The 20,054-nt window shown below is 38.5% G+C and overlaps 2 protein-coding genes across 2 annotated transcripts in view; one reads left to right on the top strand and one right to left on the bottom strand.

Annotated features, from left to right (window-relative positions):
- The window catches only part of TES (testin LIM domain protein), a 53,079-nt gene extending 49,898 nt beyond the window's left edge, over positions 1-3,181 (top strand). The window contains exon 7 of the mRNA XM_043872395.1: positions 1,932-3,181. Within this exon, the coding sequence (XP_043728330.1) occupies positions 1,932-2,120 (189 nt within the window). The 3' untranslated portion in view covers positions 2,121-3,181. The remainder of the gene's footprint in view (positions 1-1,931) is intronic.
- TFEC (transcription factor EC) overlaps positions 1-20,054 on the bottom strand; it is a 577,457-nt gene that overhangs the window by 323,260 nt on the left and 234,143 nt on the right. The gene's annotated exons all lie outside the window — the stretch shown is intronic.

The following is a 20,054-nucleotide window of genomic DNA, read 5'->3' as shown; positions in this document are numbered from 1 at the left end:
GCAGTTACACACCTGTGACCCTCCTCAACCCATCCACCTTCATCACACATGAATTCCTGACAATCACATTAAGAGACCAAGAGTGCAGAAGATTAGCCACTTTTATGTAATTATGGACAATCTTACTGGTTTCCTCACTTGTTATAAAATATTTAAAACAAGAATATTAGGCAGGGCAGTTTCATTCATAACACATATAAACAAGAAGGCATATGAACTATCTAATGTTTTGGAGCTCTCAGTTGGGTAGTTTTGTCTTCTGCTGTGATAATGCCAATTATTCATTTATTTTCTTGCTAAACATGTTCAGCTAAAGAAGAAAATTATGTGTGTTTGTGGGTGTGGATGTGTATATCTCATATTTATCTGTACATAACATACTGAATGGCATATGGAATATAAGTGCTAATATTCCATGATATTTGATTTCACATAAATTATGACATGACAGAAGAGATATTTTTAGTGCACACTAATTATTCTCAAACACTGTCAGTATTTTTGATTGAGTCCTGAATTACTTTGAACATAGTTTTCACTTGTGTGTGCTAAGTCACTTCAATCGTGTCCGACTCTTTGCGACCCCGTGGACTGTAGCCCGCCAGGCTCTGTCCATGGGATTCTCCAGGCAAGAATACTGGAGTGGGTTGCCATTCCCTTCTCCAGATTTTCACTTACTGCTGTCTAGAAATTAGTAGTGTTAATCATCTCACGTGTCATAGGTAAGACTGGTAAAATTATCACTTCAGAGCTTTAGTGAATGAGGAAAAAAAATCATTTTAAAAAAGACTTTTTTAGAGCAGTTTTAGGTTTATAACAAAATTAAGAGGGAAATACAGAGATTTCCCATATATTCCCTACTCTCACACATGCATTGCCTTGTGCATGATCAACATCACTCACTAGAGTGTTAACATTTTTTAATAAGGATGAATCTACATGGACATATCGTAATCACCGAAAGTCCATAATTTAGCTTAGAGTTCACTCTTGATGTTGTGTGTTCTCTGGTTTGGACAAATGGCATATATCCATTATTGTAATATCATAGAGAATATTTTTACTGGCCTATAAGCCCTCTGTGCTCTGCCTATTCATCTCTTCAACCTGCCTGTCTCCTACTCCATACCCCTAGCCATCAATGGTCTTTTTATTTTCTCTGTAGTTTTGCCTTTGCTAGAATGTCATATAGCTGGAATCATATAGCATATAGCTTTTCCAGATTAGCTTCTTTCACTTAGTAATGTGCATTTCCTCCATGACATGATAGCTCATGTCTTTTTAGCTCTAAGAAGTATGAATGTGTTATAGTTTCTTTATCCATTTACCCACTGATGGACATCCTGGTTGCTTCCAGATTTTGGCAATTACAATTAAAGCATCATGTGCAGGTTTCTTTGTGGACATAAGTTTTCAAGTTATTTAGATAAATACCAAAGAGCATGACTGCTGGAGTATATGATTAAAGTATGCTTAGTTTTATTATAAGAAACAGCCAAACTGTCTTCCACATGAGTTGAAACATTTTGCATTCCCACCAGCAATGAATGAGAGTACCTATTGTTCTTGCCAGCATTTGTGATCTAGGAAAAATCATAAAACTTAAAAAAATATATAACTGCTAATATACAATCTAATAGATACACTGGAACCGAACACACTGCTTTGGAACTTCAAGACTTTCTGCCTTGAACACCCATGGTTTATCTTAGAAGCATCAAGTGCTGTTTGGACTTCACCTGTTATTTCTCGCATGCTCCGCATATAGCTATGAAGGTTAGCTAGAAGGTCATTCTCAGTTGTGTATCTTTGAGGTTGTCATTCTTGGTTTATTTTGCCATCTAAAGAAATGTACTCTTCTAGCATGAAAATGTTCCCATCACAGTTTGATCTCTCATGCTTTTCTCTTCTTTGTATAACCACCTTAACAGGTATGTCAAGGATGCCACAACGCCATCGACCCCGAAGTGCAGCGGGTGACCTACAACAACTTCAGCTGGCACGCGTCCACGGAGTGCTTTCTGTGTTCCTGCTGCAGCAGGTGTCTCATTGGGCAGAAGTTCATGCCAGTAGAAGGGATGGTTTTCTGCTCAGTGGAGTGTAAGAAGATGATGTCTTAAGAGGAGAGCACCAAGCAATATTGAGCCCTAGCTATCCAGAGTGGTCTGCATTTCTACTGTAAAATGCAATTTGGAAAAATAAAAGGAAAAAAAAAGAAACTATAAAGGAAACCAGGAAATTTGTTCCGTATCTTTCTTTGCTGTTTTTCCTAACCAAATTTTTGCATCTCAATTTTTAAAACCTGCTTTAAGCATTTAATTTTTAAAATGGTAAAGAATTTTACCTTTCTTTGGCTTTCCAGACGTAAAATCTTTTGAGTTGGAAGCTTGAGTTTAATATCTTCATATTCCTACCTTCTTTGTGCCAAACACAGTATATATGAAAACTTAAAAGTTAGTGTTTGAATGGAAAGATGAGCATTTCATGTTCTATATTCTTTTTCCCTTCTTGTATAAAATGAAAAGGAAATTAAACTTGCCCTAATGCCAGGGCTCTACGTTTATTGCCTCATCTTATTTGCTGAATTTTGTAGTAATACACAGTGAATTCTTTTGACAGAGAAAATAGAAATGCAGCATAATATGAAGAACTGTTATCATTTTAATGTCTATGCATTTGCTATTTCCTAACTTAGGCAGAAATGGCTTTACTGCGTATCTCTATTTTTTTAATCTGCTCTACCTCTCAATATTCTCTTTGTAAGCTGATGACCTCCATTTGTGGCCTTGAATATTTTATTGTCACATGTGGCTTCCACACTTTTTACTTCTATAGATGATTTTTGGCAAGCCACTCATTTATGTTATATTTTTAATCCAAAGAACATGTATACTTTTTTTGTATCCAAGAAACTATAACTTGTACTCTTTGCACTTGGCTGTGTGGTTTAAATAAACTTTTTGCATGGTTTCCATTCTTTTCTAATGGATACTGTCCTATGATATAATGCCTGTTCGTGGATATATAACAAATGGCTTCTTTGCCTGTATACTTCCTTCCTTAGGTATTTCTAATGTTTATTTTTCCTTTTCTACTTCCATACATAGCTATGCACTATGAAAGTTAAATGTAATGAATGATATATGTATTATTATTCAAAATAAAGTCTCTTTCACTTTAATAATTATACCTTTATTTTTTGTATCTTTTTCATTTGAGAGCGAAAAAAATCCTTCTGCAATTAAGCATTTGTTACAGCAGGGGGCAGTGTTTCCAAGGATAAAAAATAACCTGATACATAAGGGCTACTTCCTGATGAAACAGGACAGAAACTAGACTTTTCATTATGGTGAAGGGATAAGTTTTATGAAACTTCATAATAAGTGAAAGCATTTAAATAGTTGGTTTTCAAGTCGTGTACGAGTTTTTTCTTTCAGAAAAAAGAAAGTGTCGTTTTAATTGAAGTTGGGAAAGCTACATTCTTTTGAGGTAAGTCTGCTGCTGCTGCTAAGTCACTTCAGTCGCATCCGACTCTATACGACCTTATCAGCAGCCCACCAGGCTCCTCTGTCCACAGGATTCTCTAGGCAAGAATACCGGAGTGGGTTGCCATTTCCTTCTCCAAGGAGATGTAGAGGCTCAAGAAATTTGGCTAAATCCATCACTCACTACCTGAGATACTGATTGCATGAATATTAGGCATTTCCTGGAAGAAGAAACTACTTTGCCTGAGAAATACAGAACCTTTGTTTTGATTCATTACCCTGACTTAGTTTTACTTTGGCCTTGTAGTACAATAGAATGAACTGTAATGAAATGTAATGCAAGAGAATGTGAACCATTTTCATTGTTCATTACATTTTTTTTAAAATGTTCTTCGAATACTTTGCCGTTTAAGCACTTAACAAGAGAGTAAGATGGTTACTAGATTCTATAAGATTTTCCTTTTCTCTAGCACTTAGAATATGGTCACCCCATTTTATATAATCATCACTTTATATTTTGCATTGACTTCAATTCTAAATAATGGCTTACTTGATACAGGTGCCAGCATTAAATCCTTCGCTTGCAATGGGGAAAAGATAAGAAAGTAATATTTCTATCTGAATGTGTGCATTTTCTCCTTCAAAAATAGATATGAAGAATAACCTTTTGGCCTACTTACTTCCTATGGGGTCAATAAATGGATATTTCTATCATCCAAATCCCATTTAAGTTATATTTTTCAAATATATAGCTTATCCCTTTTTTGTACTCAATATAGCAGGCATTTGAGTAACATGTCTCTGTATTGATAATTAGCAGTTGAGAGACCCTTAGCCTGAAATGGACTAGATCAGGAGGGACAAAATACTGGGATATCAACCACACAATAAAGTTACCACATACAGTAAGAAAATAAATTAATTTTCCCCTCTTATTCACCTGTTCAACAGTAAGAACAGCAATGTTAGATGCAGAAAGAGAAGGGAGATATTTCTTTCCTGAGACCCAGGAAGTTCGAAAGATTTTGACACATCAGTTGGTGGAGTATATTGAAGTAATACATTTATCATCCTTATTGGAAGAAGCAGACATATTAGAATGACTAATCATGAACTCATCACAGAATTTGCATATCCTATTCATCTTTTAAGGGCTTCCCAGGTGGCTCAGTGGTAAAGAATCCTCCTACCAGTGCAGGAGATGCAGGTTTGATCCCTGGGTTGAGAAGATTCCCTGGAGTAGGAAATGGCAGCCCACTCCCATAATCTTGCCTGGAGAATTCCATGGACAGAGGAGCCTGGCAGGCTGCAGTCCAGATTGTCTCAAAGGGTCAGACATGACTGAGGGCACATGTATTCATCTCTAAGCAGAAGGATTTTGCTCTCAACTTTTGAATACAGTTGTAATTTTTTAAGAAATTAGTGTATTTTTGTTATCCAGTCCCTTTAAGAAATACAAGTTGCTCAAGGGACTAGTCATACTTTTTGGTATGGTGTCTTTTTTATTTTAAAAGAAAATTTTTTTTTTTAAATGAGGGGCTGAAGGTTGTTTTTCCTTTTAATCAACTTTAGCTGAAATTTCTGTGACTCTGAAGTCTTCAAGCACAGATTTCCAAATCTGACTTTGAAGTATTTCAGCCCAATTTCACCAAAGGCGAGAGATTCATTCCTGACTCATTCTTAAGGAATTTTCAACATGAAGTGTTTAAGCTCATCCAACTTCACCATGGTTACCAAAGAGACACCACAGCCCAAGATGAGCATTAAGCCTTTGTCTTAAGATGCCCTGGCATATCTGAACTTGTCTTCTGGCTGTTCACTTAATTCCTCAGAAAACTTATGACTCCATCAATGTCTCCATAAAATAGCACTTTACCACACATTCTTGCTAGATATGTTGTGCCCCTCCCTGACCTCTCCCAATTTGAGTGCTCAATGAGAACTCTTAACATTGAACTGGATATTCACATACATGAAAGGACTCACTGGGGTACATGGGTGTGTTTTGAGCAAACAACCTAAAACATATTCTTGCTTGATTAATGAGATTTCTTTTTCATGTATTTACTAGATGTTTAAATAGCTTTAGCTAAGTATTTTGTCTCTTTGTGGGCTGAAAACATGTCATTGTAGCTTCTATTTAATCTGATAATGTATTTTGAAACCCTCAAGACATCATTAACCTTTCATATTGTTTTGAATGGCATTTTATGCTGACATTTTTAAAGGAGACTATTGATTTTTCTTCAGTGATACTTTTCCCCAGGATATCTTGACCTTCAGACAATAACACAAACAACTTGTACCCAGTTATCTTTACTAGAGCCAGCCATTATTGAATGTAGAAACATTTGAATTGATGTTCCCAAGTAGTGACTAACTTTGAAAGCATCATGGCGTAGTTCAAAGGAGGGTTGGAGTTAGGAGTCTGGAGACCTGGCTAAGTCCCACTGATCCTCTCTCTCCTCACAGTTATACTGAGTAGGACAGAGGAAAGATTGTTGGATTTGAGGAGTCTAGAGAATAACAGGCCTGAGTGTGATTGGACATCTACAAATATATTGAAGTCACCAAGAACAGTGACTTCAAAATTGGGAAAGGAGTATGTCAAGGCTGTATATTGTCACTTTATTTAACTTACATGCAGAGTACGTCATGTGAAATGCGAGGCTGGATGAATCACAAGCTGGAATCAAGATTGCTGGGAGAAAGAACACACCCAGACACGCAGATGATATCACCCTAATGGCAGAAGATAAAGAGGAACTAAACAGCCTCTTGATTAGGGTTAAAGAGGAAAGTGAAAAAGCTGGCTTAAAACAACTTTCAAAAAACATTTGAATGGCATCTGGTCCCATCACTTCATGACAAATAGATGGGGAAAAAGTAGAGACAGTGGCAGGTTTTATTTTCCTGGGCTCTCAAATCACCGTGGATGGTGGCTGCAGCTACGAAATTAAAAGACACTTGCTCCTTGGAAGAAAAGCAATGACAAACCTAGACAGCATATTAAAAAGCAGAGACATCACTTTGCTGACAAAGGTCCATATACTTAAAGGTATGGGCTTCCCCTGGTGGCTCAGTGGTAAAAATCCACCTGCAATGCAGGAGTAGCAGGAGATGCAGGTTCGATCCCTGGGTTGGGAAGATGCCCTGGAGAAGGAAATGGCAACCCACTCCAATATTCTTGCCTGGAGAATCCCATGGACAGAGGAGACTGGCAGTCCATAGGATTGCAAAGATCGTACACAACTGAAGCGACTTAGCATGGTTTTTCCAGTAGTCATGTACAGATGTGAGAGTTGGACTATAAAGAAGGCTGCAAACCAAAGAATTGATACTTTGGAACTGTGGGGTTGGAGAAGACTCTTGAGAGTCCCTTGGACTGCAAGGAGATCAAACCTGTCCATCCTAAAGGAAATCAACCCAGAATAATCATTGGAAGGACTAATGGTGAAGCTGAAACTCCAGTAGTTTGGCCAGATGTATAGAGTCGACTCACTGGAAAAGACCCTGTTGCTGGGAAAGATTAAGGGCAGGAGGAGAAGGGGGCGACAGAAGATGAGATGGTTGGATGGCATCACCAACTCAATGGACATATGAGTTTGAGTAAACGCTGGGAAATAGTGAAAGACAGGAAGCCTGGCATGCTGCCGTCCATGGGATTGGAAAGAGTCAGACAAGCCTTAGCGACTAAACACCACCACCACCAAGAATAACAATAGGGAAATTAGCAGAGAGAAGAATGAGCCGAAGGCTAAAGTCATGTTAAAAAATGAAGGCGTGTGCTGGATTTGGTAGCACATGGCATCTAAGGATAGAAATAGGTGGTAAAGTCTGTGGCCATGTACTAGATTTTAAAGAGCTGTGACTGAGGAAACAAAAAGGAATTGACGTGAAACCAAGAAGGATCTTCAGGGGCTCCTGGGCACAGAAGTCTTTTTATGCCCCATTTGTTGTAGGCAAGACTCCAGTTTCCATGGTCTTCTCTGAGTTCCAAAAGGCAAATTCGGACAGTTGCTAATCAGAGGAGAAGCAGCCAAGAAACCATGTGAGGCAACGTTAAAGGGACAAGAGAAGCTCCTAAAGACTAGGAGACCAACTATCTGAGGCCCTGCAAACACCCTAATCTTGTCAGCTGCTGCTGCTAAGTCGCTTCGGTCATGTCCGACTCTGCATGACTCCCTTTGCATGGCCAAACAATAAAGCTATTCTTTACCCAAAACTCTGTCTCTGAGATTCAGTTTTACATTGGTGTACAGAGAGGCTGAGCTTTGGGCATCAGAAATAACAAGGGAATGAGGAAGGTACCTACTCCACTGGCACTGCAGGACTCCTATATGAGAGAAAAAGCTGGCCTCTGCCTGAAAGATGGGATAACCAGGGATCAGTTGGAGCAAGATGAAGCTCTTGAGAGTACAAGGGAGTTTGCAGTTCATAGAAGTTGAACTTCAGAGAGCCCAGATGTAAAGTTAAGGAGTGTAGGAAGGAAAAGAGCCAAATTAGGAAATTCACAAAGAAGAATGGATATCAAGTTTGCAAATGAGGCCAGAAAAATCTAGATATCTGGAGTAAACAAGACTGAGGGGCGTACCAAGTTTAGATTGCTAGTGAAGGATGAGCTTTTGACTGTACATAACTAAGAACACAGCTAAGATTAGCTTAAAGACCAGACATAGGCTAGTCCAAATTTGGCTCAGAAGAAGCTCTTTTTTTTATCTCTCTGCTCTGCTATCCTCTCTCTATGTGTTGCGTTCCTTTCTCAGGTTTGTCCTTCCATTCAAGCACCACTCCCTCACGTAATAGCCTCCAAGATAGAGAGCAGAGAGAGGGCAAAAGGTTATTTTATTTTCTTAATAAGGAGAAAAATCTTTCCCCAGAGGCCCCAGCAGACCTACCTACCCTTCCATTTCATTAGCTAGAACTAATTCACATGCTCATTCACATGAGAAGAAAAAACAGTAGCTAGGGTTGACTTATCTGATCATAATTCATACCCTAAGAGCTGGGTGTGTGACCATCCAAAGCAAAATCAATGTTCTGATATAGGAAGAAAAGAAATGACCATTGAGTTGTTGATGACAAAGACCACATAAATGAATAGTCGTTTAGAGCTCAGAGTCTTTTAGCTGGGAGGTATGGGACAGCCAGGCAACTATTTATTCTGAAACGGGGTTTCTGTTGGCCTGTGAGATGAGACAGAGGCATCATTTGGGAGCATCTTTCTTAGGCAGGACGTCACTTACATGACCAGAGGTTATGTGGAGTCAGAGCAAGACACTGTGAAGTCCTTAGGGTGACATTACCAGATTTTGTGTGGCTTGCCTCACCACCACCACCATCTCATTCTATCTAATTTGTGCCTCCAAAATGGTGAATAACAAAATGAATTAAGTGAGATCTCTATAAGCCATGAAAATCAGGTAAGAATTTTACTAAGTTTGATGGAATTCATTTGGTCATTTCTAAAGAATACAACAATAGAAGAAACAGCTCAGGAGCTGTAAGCCAAAAAAATCAAGGTTTACTTAAATATTTAAAAAATATATTGCTACAAGAATCAAAGTACATTGCTCACAGCAATACTTAATTCCCTCTTCTGTCCTGCCAGTTTTCCTCAGACCTCCATCTGCTCTGTCCACAAGTCCCCCAAACCCCAATCTTGTCCAACTTCTCCTCTCTTGACCTCTACCATTTCCACTTCTCTCCAGTGCTTCATCCATTCACTCACTCACTCAGTTAATGTTTATTGAGCATCTGCTCTATGTCTGGAATGGCTGCAGTTTGCAGAGTAGTAAATGAGACGAGATCCCTACTGTTATGGTGCTTTATGTTCTAAAGAGAAGAGAAGTAAAGAATTCTAACACAAAAAAATAAAATGTGGCCAACTGGGGAAAATAAGATTCAAAATCAGAATATATACAAATAACAAATAGAGGTCAAAGCCATTAAAATATTAAAGAATAAGGACCTACCTAGTAGCTACAAATGGAGGTCCACATTATTCTATGATTCTAAGCATTGCCCTTTATCTTTACATGTGAGAATTGGGAACCTCTTTGACACTCTGAGTGGACTGAGGGAAGGCTGTGAACTCTCTCACATGGATTATTTACCCCATGGCCTAAGAAAATTACTATTAGATGTCAGTACTAATAGAGCTTCACTCTCCAAAAGAAGGCATTCATTTCCACATTTCTGAAATTGAGAGTGAAAAAAAAGTAACTGTAATTTCCCTTTCATTTTACTTCCAGGAAATTTTGAGCAAAATCTGACCCTCCACTAACATAGCAACTATGACTCAAGTATCTCTATTATTTTTCCAGACTATATTATTATATGAGTTCCCCCTTTGACCTGCTTCAAATTCTTTGTGGAACTAGGTAGCATATCTTTTTGGTTAGCATTATTTTTGTTTCTTTTCCAAATGGCCAAAAAGGTTATTCATCATAAGGGTACAGGCCAGAAGTCATTGGCCTAATGAAAGAACAGAAATAGTCCGGGCAACCATCAGATCTCGTCCCATCCTTCTCTTCTGCAGGTCTCCCGTGCCCGTCTGTTCCATGTTTCTTTTTGCTGTAGATGAATTCTCTCTGGTCCTCAGTCCATGTGATTAGTGAAAGATGGCTGCCCTCACATTTCTGGGTTCAGTCACAATGAGAGACTGATGGGCTGTCTCTAGGTTCTGATTCCAAATTTCCCCAAAAGAAAATCTAATTGACACTAGTTGTTTCATATTGGACAAAATAGTTTAATTCCAGGGGGTAGACTCATGCAATGTAAGTAAACAGTTAAAAATCTGCCTAAATGAGATTTGAGGGAGAAACAGTGAGAATAAGGGGGAGTAGGGTCAGCTATTTAGGGAGTCATTGTGAGTAGAAAGATATTGCTCAAGATGACTACTGTAATTGCAAACATGTACACAGAATGATAGTGTGATGTTGTTGTTTAGTCACTAAGTTGTGTCTGACTCTTTGCAACCCCATGTACCAGGCTCCTCTCTCTATGGGATTTCCCAGGCAAGAATAATGGAGTGGGTTGCCATTTCCTTCTCCAGGGGTTCTTCCTAACCCAGGGACTGAACACACACGTCCTGCATTGGCAGGTGGATTCTTTACCACTGAGACATGATGGCATCCCAACAATGTGATAAACATTGCCTATTTCCAGTGGGACTATATTTCCCAGCATCCATTACAGTTGTGTATGGCTTTGTGGTTTTTATTCCAGAGAATATGAACAAAAATAAGTAGTTTCCTTCTAGGTTTGGCCTTAAAAAAATCAGAATCCCCCAGAAGATGGTGGAGCCAAGAAATAAACTGTTTCACGCTGGAACATATGTGAGCCAGAAACAAGCTTTTACTGTTGTAAGCACTGAGATTAGGTTTGTTTGGCATAGGAATTAACCTTTCCTAACTAATACCGATAAATAAAGCAGACCTTTTTCTCATTCTACAAACATCCCTTGACTTGGTCATGTGTTATATTGGGATGCTGGCGAACTGGGGGTGAACAAGGCAAGGCTTCTGTTCTTCTCTTGCTCTCTTCTCCATAGTCTCATGTAGGGGACGGGTAAATTGGAAATTAAAATAATGAAGACCTGTCCCCTAGAGAAGACAATGAAAATGATCCCAGAGTGACTGTGATACTGAGATGTCTTCTCTAATAGCAGAAGTTATATTTAATTTTCTTAGGTGAGTGGATGGATAAACAGAAGAAACACTGCAAAAACATAGTCTTAAGAGACCTATCACAGTGGGATAGGACAGGAAGGAGTCGAGGACAACTCTGAAGCCCCAGCCCTGACAATCGAAAGGATGACAGTAAAATCCAGAGAAATGGGAAAGCTGCTTATGGAGGAGCTAGGTTGAGAGAAAAAATGATGAGCTTGCTTTGGAACACAGAGTTTGAGGCAAGTAGAAAGATAAGTTTAGAACCTGAAATCTGATGCTCAAGAAAAACCTCTGGCTGCAGATGTAGATAAAGAAACCAATGGATAAAAGTTACATTAGTATCTCATATCAACTTACAAAAAGGGGCCCAAGTTTTCTTATGAAATGTGACTATATGTCAAAAATACTCTTGAAATGATTTTCATATAACTCACTTTTCCAGGATAAAATTAAGACAAGTTTAGGCTATTTCCTCTTTTTTGAGAAAATAAAAAGTATACTAACAGTTTTGGTACTTTCACAATATACATTACAAGCTCTGAACAACCATAACCTATCTGTGTCTCAGTTTCTTATCTATAAAATGAAAATGTCAATCCCTATGTGGCAGATTGCATTTTGAAAAATAGCTGTGGTAATAGTTCTGGTCCTATGTGCTCTTCCAGAACCTTGCCACTCACCATCTGGAGTCTATCTTCCCTCCCCTTGAACCTGAGCAGGACTTTGTAACTACCTGGATGAAGAGAATGTGACATGCATGCCTTCCTAGGCTAGGTCATAACAAGTGATATGACCTCTCCAGGCTCTCTGCCTCAAGGATTGTACCTAGTCACCATACTGTAAGGAAGACAAAAATAGCTCACTTAGTCCATGTGGAGAGGAACTAAGGCTCCCAGTCCAATACCAACATCAACTGCCAGAAATGTGAGTGAATGATTCTTCAAATAATTCCAATCCAGAGCCTTGAGTCTTCCAGCTGAAACCCTGAGATCGGCAGAGACAAGCTAAACCCATGTGTCCTGTCCAACTTCTGGAACCACAGAATCCATGAGCATAAAGGTTACTTGGTGCCACAAAATTTGGGGTAATCGGCTATGCAGTCATGATATCTATAACACCGATTGGACAGAATTATTATAAATATGTTTTACAGGAATCTTCTTGGCTCAGAGGTTAAAGCGTCTGCCTGCAATGCGGGAGACCCAACTTTGATCACTGGGTTGGGAAGACCCCCTGGGGAAGGAAATGGTAACCCACTCCAGTATTCTTGCCTGGAGAATCCCATAGAGGGAGGAGCCTGGTAGGCTACAATCCATGGGGTAGCAAAGAGCTGGACATGACTGAGCTACTTTAATTTCAATTTCTGTATTACTATGCATAATATATATATATATATATATATATATATACACATATGTATGTATTATCATAATATATACACATTATACTTTATACATAAAGGAGCATTCCTGCAAAATATATAAATCTGCTACAGATAGTATAAAATTTTATTTTTATAAATATAGGATTTTATATTTATATAAATTTATATTTATTTTATATTTAGGCAAAATTATATATAAATTTACATATATAATTATAATATTATAAATATTAGTTATACATAAATTTATATATAAACTTTATATATATGTGTGTGTATGTATATATATATATATATCTATGCTTTTATATAGAGAGAGCAAACACTACAGGCAAAGCTGTTGACATAAAGGGTTTCATCCCAGAGGGAGAGTTCTGCAATCCTATCGAAGGCTGAGAATAATTCTTGCTTCTTCACTTATAAAATGAACATATGCATTTCCATTACTTATCTCCAGTCAAAAAATCTTTGGGGGATAATCACAAAGCCTTTTTCAAAGTACTTAAGGTGGATTTTACCAAAGGAAGAGTTAACAGCTTTAGAGTGATCTTTCTTACTTGTGTGTGTTGGGACAAGCACTATTAAACGAGAGCAAATTTGGGCTGAAACATTTTCTTTAAACAAAATTCATTCTTAGTCACTCTCTCCTTTTTAAAATTTCTTTTAGATTCTTTTGAACAACTGAGTTAGTCACTGTTCTAAATGTTTTATGCGCATATACTCACTCAATCCTTATAACAACACTTTCAGGTAGGTATTTTTATTAAATCTTTTGACAGATAAGAAAACTGAGACAGTGGAATTATGTAATTTGGCCCAAGTCACAGACCTAGGAAGGGGAAGAACTGAAATTCCCATTCTGGCAATCCGGCGAAAAAGTCTGAATTCTTATTCACCTCACTATACTGCCCTGGTGGCTCAGAGGTTAAAGCGTCTGCCTCCAATGCGGGAGACCGGGGTTTGATCCCCTGGGGAAGGAAATGGTAACCCACTCCAGTATTCTTGACTGGAGAATCCCATGGATGGAGGAGCCTGGTAGGCTACAGTCCACGGGGTGGCAAAGAGTCAGACACGACTGAGTAGCTTCCCTTCCTTCCTTCCTCCCTCCCTCCCTCCTTTCTTTCTTTTCTTTCTTTCTTTCTTTCTTCTATACTGCCATAGTGAGTATATGTATCTTCCCTTTCATATAAACTATGTCAAGACCACATAAATTTTTTTTTAACTTGTTCACCTTTGCACAGGGATTTCTTATATGCACCTTTGCATCTTCCAAAAGATTTAGCTCATCCTTTAGAGGAAGTTTTTCTCTCCTTAAGGAGTTGCTCCACATCACACTGACTGTGGGCCACGCATCCCAGCAGCAGCCCTATGTCAGCCTGCTAAAGACAAAATCCTTTCTGTTTCTCAACCAAATCCCTCATATTTTGAGCTGAAAACAAGAACTGCCCTGCTGAGGTGCCAAGGGAAACATACTTACGTTATGAACTGTTTCTAACAAATGTTTTGGAGATTTTAAAGGGACAGCTTTCTAAATATCTGAGACATTTGCAAATAACCCCAGATACAGGCCAGCTTTGCAGCCCAAGCATTGCTTCTGGGTTGTATAATCTTCTTTCTGAAAACAGCTGTTGCAATGCCCAGTTATCTAATTGTCCAATGATAACAACAGATGTTTTCTAGGGTTAAAGTAACCAAAATAATCTAGGTCTTTGATTTTGAAATGTGCATTGTTAATATAATTTTGGCATTCTTTAACAGATTTCAAAGTGGAATCAAAGGTTTATGTTTATAGAGTTTATATTCGTTCCACAAAGTTCAAGATATTTGGCAGTGCTAGGGCAAATCTGAAAAGAGTAACAAAAGATTACCATGAGGAATTCAAAGCTGCCTTGTATGGTAACACCGATTCAAACCACCACATTGCTCAGCATTGTAAACTTAGCTGTAGTTTTAAGGAATGATCAGTGTGTAGCTACAGAGATTGCTTAGTATAACACGGTGGTTTGCCCATTAACAATGAATAACAGACTTTGGAAAATTTATAATTAATGTCTCCGTTTTGAAAACACTGAAGAAATGAGAGAGAAATACAGAGAGAGAGAACTGTTCGTTTTATTAGCTTCTTTGACTTCTTCAGCACCAGCAGCTCCGCCTTGCCTTGTAATTGTAAACCGCACACTTTTGCCAACCTGGAATGCACACAGTGTTCCTGCCTAGCCCCAGCTCACTCTGAATCTGAGCACTCTCACACCGTGCTCTCCCAAGCTCTTGATTTGTTGGCAGCCAGTGAAAGGGGTTTCCTTATGAATCATAGCTCGTGGGGAGACTGAGTGGTATACCCCTCACTTGTGCCATAATCTGTATGGAATGCATTTGAAATAGAAGACAAATCTAGAGTTTAGTTCAACATCTGACTTCAAGCACACTATCAAAAAAAACTGGAGTGCAATATGGAAAAAGCACTGTGTCTCTATTGCTGTGGAAAAGTTTATACCCATTAACATTGTCTCCAAAGGGACAGGAACTAAGTTGCACACTTTTGGGCTCTGAGCTCTGATTAGGAAGGAGTCCATTTCTTGACCCTTTTAGGTGACCCAGCTTTCCTCGTCAGTTAATGTGCTTTTATCCCATCCTTTGGAGTGCTGAAGTGGAAAGGCATGAGTTTGAGAAGACTGAGTTTCCATAAATAATAGTTTTCATTAATTCTATTGAACAAATGTGAAGTCTGATGGCTCACATCATTAACTGCAAGAAGACTAAGAATATTACAAGATACGTATGTTTATAAAAGTCAGAATAGATGTGGAAACACTTTCTCACCACTTGTCATCACCTGTTTATATTACATAAAGAAAATGGACTTACTTATCAGTAATATGCACTTATCTGGCAAAATGAATTGCAACTAGCTATCAAGTTCTAAATTTCGTTTTAAAGAAACTAGATACACTGTACGAACCAAGTCTTTTTTTCTTCTTAGACTGCACTAATCACTCAAATATCTTAAAAGAAAAAAAAAAAACTAGTAAAAGTACCCTGAATACTCATCAGAAGGATTGATATTGAATCTCCAATACTTTGGCACCTAATGTGATGAGCCGACTTATTGGAAAAGACTCTGATGCTTGGAAAGATTGAAGGCAAAAGGAGAAGAGGGAGGCAGAGGATGAGGTGGTTGGATAGCATCACTGATTCAACGGATAAGAACTTGGACCAACTCCAGGAGATAGTGAGGGACAGGCAGGCCTGGAGTGAGGCAGTCCATGGAGTCGCAAAGAGTCAGACACAGCTTAGCAACTGAAAAACAACAACAAAGGCATTTTTGAATGAACAGAAAAACTGGAAAATATGTGGCTACAAGCTTAGAATTTGCCCTAAAAGCTCATATCAAGCTCACATATTCTCTCAAACTATAGAGGATAAATCATGTTTCAGAAGTATAAAATTCATGTATGTCACAAAGTTTCCTCTGATTACCAGGCAATAAAATGATTATACCTTCTTAGTTCATGAATCTTTGATTAATATTCAGAGAAATAAGTTATTTTACTCACATTCCTTGCAACATGTATTTCCTGGTAAAGGTGAATGATGTGAGAAAAGAAGAATGAATAAAAAGTAATCCTTTTTTGGATACTCATAATTTTGACTTGATACAAAAGTCCCTTCAGTATCAATCATCTGATACAGTCACTGGATATGGCTGATGTTAGCAATCTCATAAATATGTAGAAAATAACAGGCGTGTGTTCACTCATTTATTCAACAATCAACCTCTCAAGGCTTGCCAAATTTTGTGATGTTTACAAGGTGTGCAAGAGGTCTATAAGCTCAAGAAGCTCGCGATGGGGGAAGAAGCAGACATGGAAACAAGTAATTAGTATAGTGCATGTTAAGCCATCAATAGAAGAGAGCATGAAGGAAGCAGAGAGGAGAAGAGCAGAGCAGACTTCAGGAATAAAGGCAATAGCTGAACTGGGTCATTAACAGGAGCGCAAGTGACCCAGGAGAAGGGTGGGAGCTTGTGATATCGTGATTTAAGAAATACAAATTAGAGTAAGAAATATATATTTGGCCTTTGTCCAGTTCCTGTCACAGAGCTCCCAAAACCCTTGGAATTTCATAAGTGATAATAGAGACAAAGATGTCTTTAGTTGTTCATAACAAGTCCCTTTCAACAAAACTTGAGTTTACCAGGGGAACCAATCATGTGATTAGAGGGTTAGAACTTTCAGCCCCACTCCCTGATCTTTGGGGAGGGCAGAGGGATTGGAGATTGAGATCTGTCAACAATGGCCAATGATTTAATCAATCATGCCTAGGTAATGAAGCCTCTAGAGAAACCCAAAGGGATGGGGTTCTGAGAGTTTCCATTTGGTGAGCATGTGGAGATACAGGGTAAGTGGTGTGTCAAGAGAGAACAGAGAAGCTCTGTGCCCCTCCCCACAAAACTTCCCCACTGTTCTCACCCATCTGGCTTTTCTTGTTATACCTTTTATACCTTTTATACCTGTTATACCTGTTATACCTTTTATAATAAACTAGTATTCTTATAAGTAGACTATGTTCCCAAGTTTTATGAGCCTCCCTAGCAAATTAATTGACCTGAGGAGTAGGCTCTAGGGACCCCCAACTTACAGCCAGTGGTCAGATCCCAGATAACAACCTGGACTTGTGACTGGCATCTGAAGTAGAGGGGAAGTAGTCTTGTGGGTCTGGGCCCTTAACTTGTGCGATCTGGTGCCATCTCCAGGTAGATAGTATCAGAATTAAGTTAAACTGTAGAATACCCAATTGCTGTCACAAAATTGTCTGGTGTGGGAAAAGTACCACATATTTGGTGATCAGAAATGCCAGAAGTAAAGTAGTGCAGTGTGATTGCAAAAGGAAACACAGATCTGGCCACTGAAGTGTTCTCTGTGAGCAGGAAAAGGAACACACAGGGATGTGGTCTTTTTCTTTTTTTTCCAAAGAGAGATGGAGCAGTAAAGGGCAATTCATATAATGCCATTTGCAGCAACATGGCGGACCTAGAGACTGTCAAACTGAATGAAGCAGGTCAGACAAAGAAGATAAATGTCACGATATTGCTCACATGTGGAGTCTAAATTTTAAAGAATGGCAAAAATGAACTTACCTACAAAACCTAAATAGAATTACAGATGTAGAAAACAAACTTTTGGTTACCAGGAGATAAGGGGGGAAGGGATACATTGGGAGATTGATATTGACACATACATACTATTATATATACAATAATAACTAAGAAGGACCTACTGTATAGCACAGAGAACTCTACTCAATACTCTGTAATGGCATATATGGGAAAAGAATCTAAAAAACAGTGAATATATGTATATGTATAATTGATTCACTTTGCTCTTCACCTGAAATTAACACAATGTTGCAAATCAACTCTACTCCAATAACTTTTTTTAAAAAAGACATTTTGCAGGAACAAGACATGAGTATGGGATGAAATGAGGTTGTAGTAATTTTTTATTATAAAGAGAGGGAATATTGGTACAGACAGTGACAGACTTCGGGCTGGCAAAGAAGAAAGGCAAGGTGTGAGTCTTACTGCAAGGGTTGCAAAGGAATATGGCAAGCTCTGGGAGTTGGTGATGAACTGGGAGGCCTGGCGTGATGCAGTCCAGGGGGTCGCAAAGAGTCGGACATAACTGAGCGACTGAACTGAACTGAAGGAATATGGACTACACAGCAATATTTTCCAAAAGGTGTTTTATGAACTATTAATTTCATAGACCACTTGTTTCTTGGGTTATTTATAGTAAACTGAAAGTTTCTTATTCACGTAAGTTTGAGGAATGCTGGATTTCTTTTCTGCAGAAGTTCTCAGAGTCTTCAGTATGCTAATCCATATGGCTGTACAATAAAGACAGAATTTCCCACATTTATTTGACCAAAGAACCTTATTTTGCACAGGTTACTTTGAAGAACCAGTGTTCCACATAAGGTAATTTGGAAACGATACTATAAGGAGTTGAGGGGAATTGGAAGTTTTAATTGTTAAAGGTCAGAGAGTTTTGTGGCCAAATCTGCATTTCAGAAATGCAACTTTGGCAAGATTAGGGAAAATGGATTGGAAGTGAGACCAAGTTGGAAGATGAGTGAGGAAGCTAAGAGAAAAATATAAGCAAAGGCCATGAAAAAGAAGGAAAAAGTCTGAGTTGGGGAAATTTTCAGAATTGACAGCACCAAAGGACTAGTTGGACATGGAGAGTAAAGAAGTGCATGAGAAGGGAAAAGAAAAGAAAACTTAACCAAGTAGTCCAAGGCAACATCATCCATAATGAGACAGACTGACACCATGTTCTTACTGATATAATACATTAAGAAGGATACAGTATCACCTACATTATATTCCAAATAATATACAACCTGAAAATAATTTTCCTAAGTCTTTATTGAATTTGTTACTATATTGCTTCTGTTCTATGTTTTGTTTTTTAAGCCACAAGGCATGTGGCATTTTTGCTCCCTCACCAGGGATCCAAAAGTCTTAACCACTGGACCTCTAAGGAAGTCCCTGAAACTAATCTTAAAAAAATCAGATAACTCAAGTTGATAGACTTGGTTGATGTTCTCTCCAAAAATGTCAATATCACAAAAGACAAAGAAAAGCTGAAGAACCCTATCAGATCAAGGGAGACTAAAGAGATATGAAAACTTAGTGCAATTTTTCCTGGACCAGCAAAAAATATGCTATAAAAGACATTAAAAAGGCAATTGGAGTGACTTGAGTAGGTCTTATGGATCAGATAGTACCATTGTAGCAATGTTAATTTTTGATTCTGAAAATTTTACTGTGACTATTAGGAGAATATTCTTATTCTTAGAAAACAACAGTGAAATATTTGGCGGGGGCGGGGGAGGAGGTGCATGATCCACAGAGTCGAAGGCTTTGGCGTAGTCAATAAAGCAGAAATAGATGTTTTTCTGGAACTCTCTTGCTTTTTCGATGATTTGGCGGATGTTGGCAATTTGATCTCTGGTTCCTTTGCCTTTTCTAAAACCAGCTTGAACATCTGGAAGTTCTCTGTTCACGTATTGCTGAAGCCTGGCTTGGAGAATTTTGAGAATTACCTTACTAGCGTGTGAGATGAGTGCAATTGTGCGGTAGTTTGAGCATTCTTTGGGATTGCCTTTCTTACGGATTGGAATGAAAATGGACCTTTTACAGTCCTGTGGTCACTGCTGAGTTTTCCAAATGTGCTGGCATATTGAGTGCAACACTTTCACAGCATCATCTTTCAGGATTTGAAATAGCTCAACTGGAATTCCATCATCTTCACTAGCTTTGTTCGTAGCGATGCTTTCTAAGGCCCACTTGACTTCACATTCCAGGATGTCTGGCTCTAGGTGAGTGATCACACCATTGTGATTATCTGGGTCATAAAGATCTTTTTTGTACAGTTCTTCTGTGTATTCTTACCACCTCTTCTTAATATCTTCTGCTTCTGTTAGGTCCATACCATTGCTGTCCTTTAT

Source organism: Cervus elaphus, chromosome 18 (assembly GCF_910594005.1).
Source record: "Cervus elaphus chromosome 18, mCerEla1.1, whole genome shotgun sequence".
Taxonomy (NCBI): Eukaryota; Metazoa; Chordata; class Mammalia; order Artiodactyla; family Cervidae; genus Cervus; species Cervus elaphus.
Note: the sequence above shows the minus strand (reverse complement) of the source record. Positions and strands in the feature narration are given on the sequence as shown.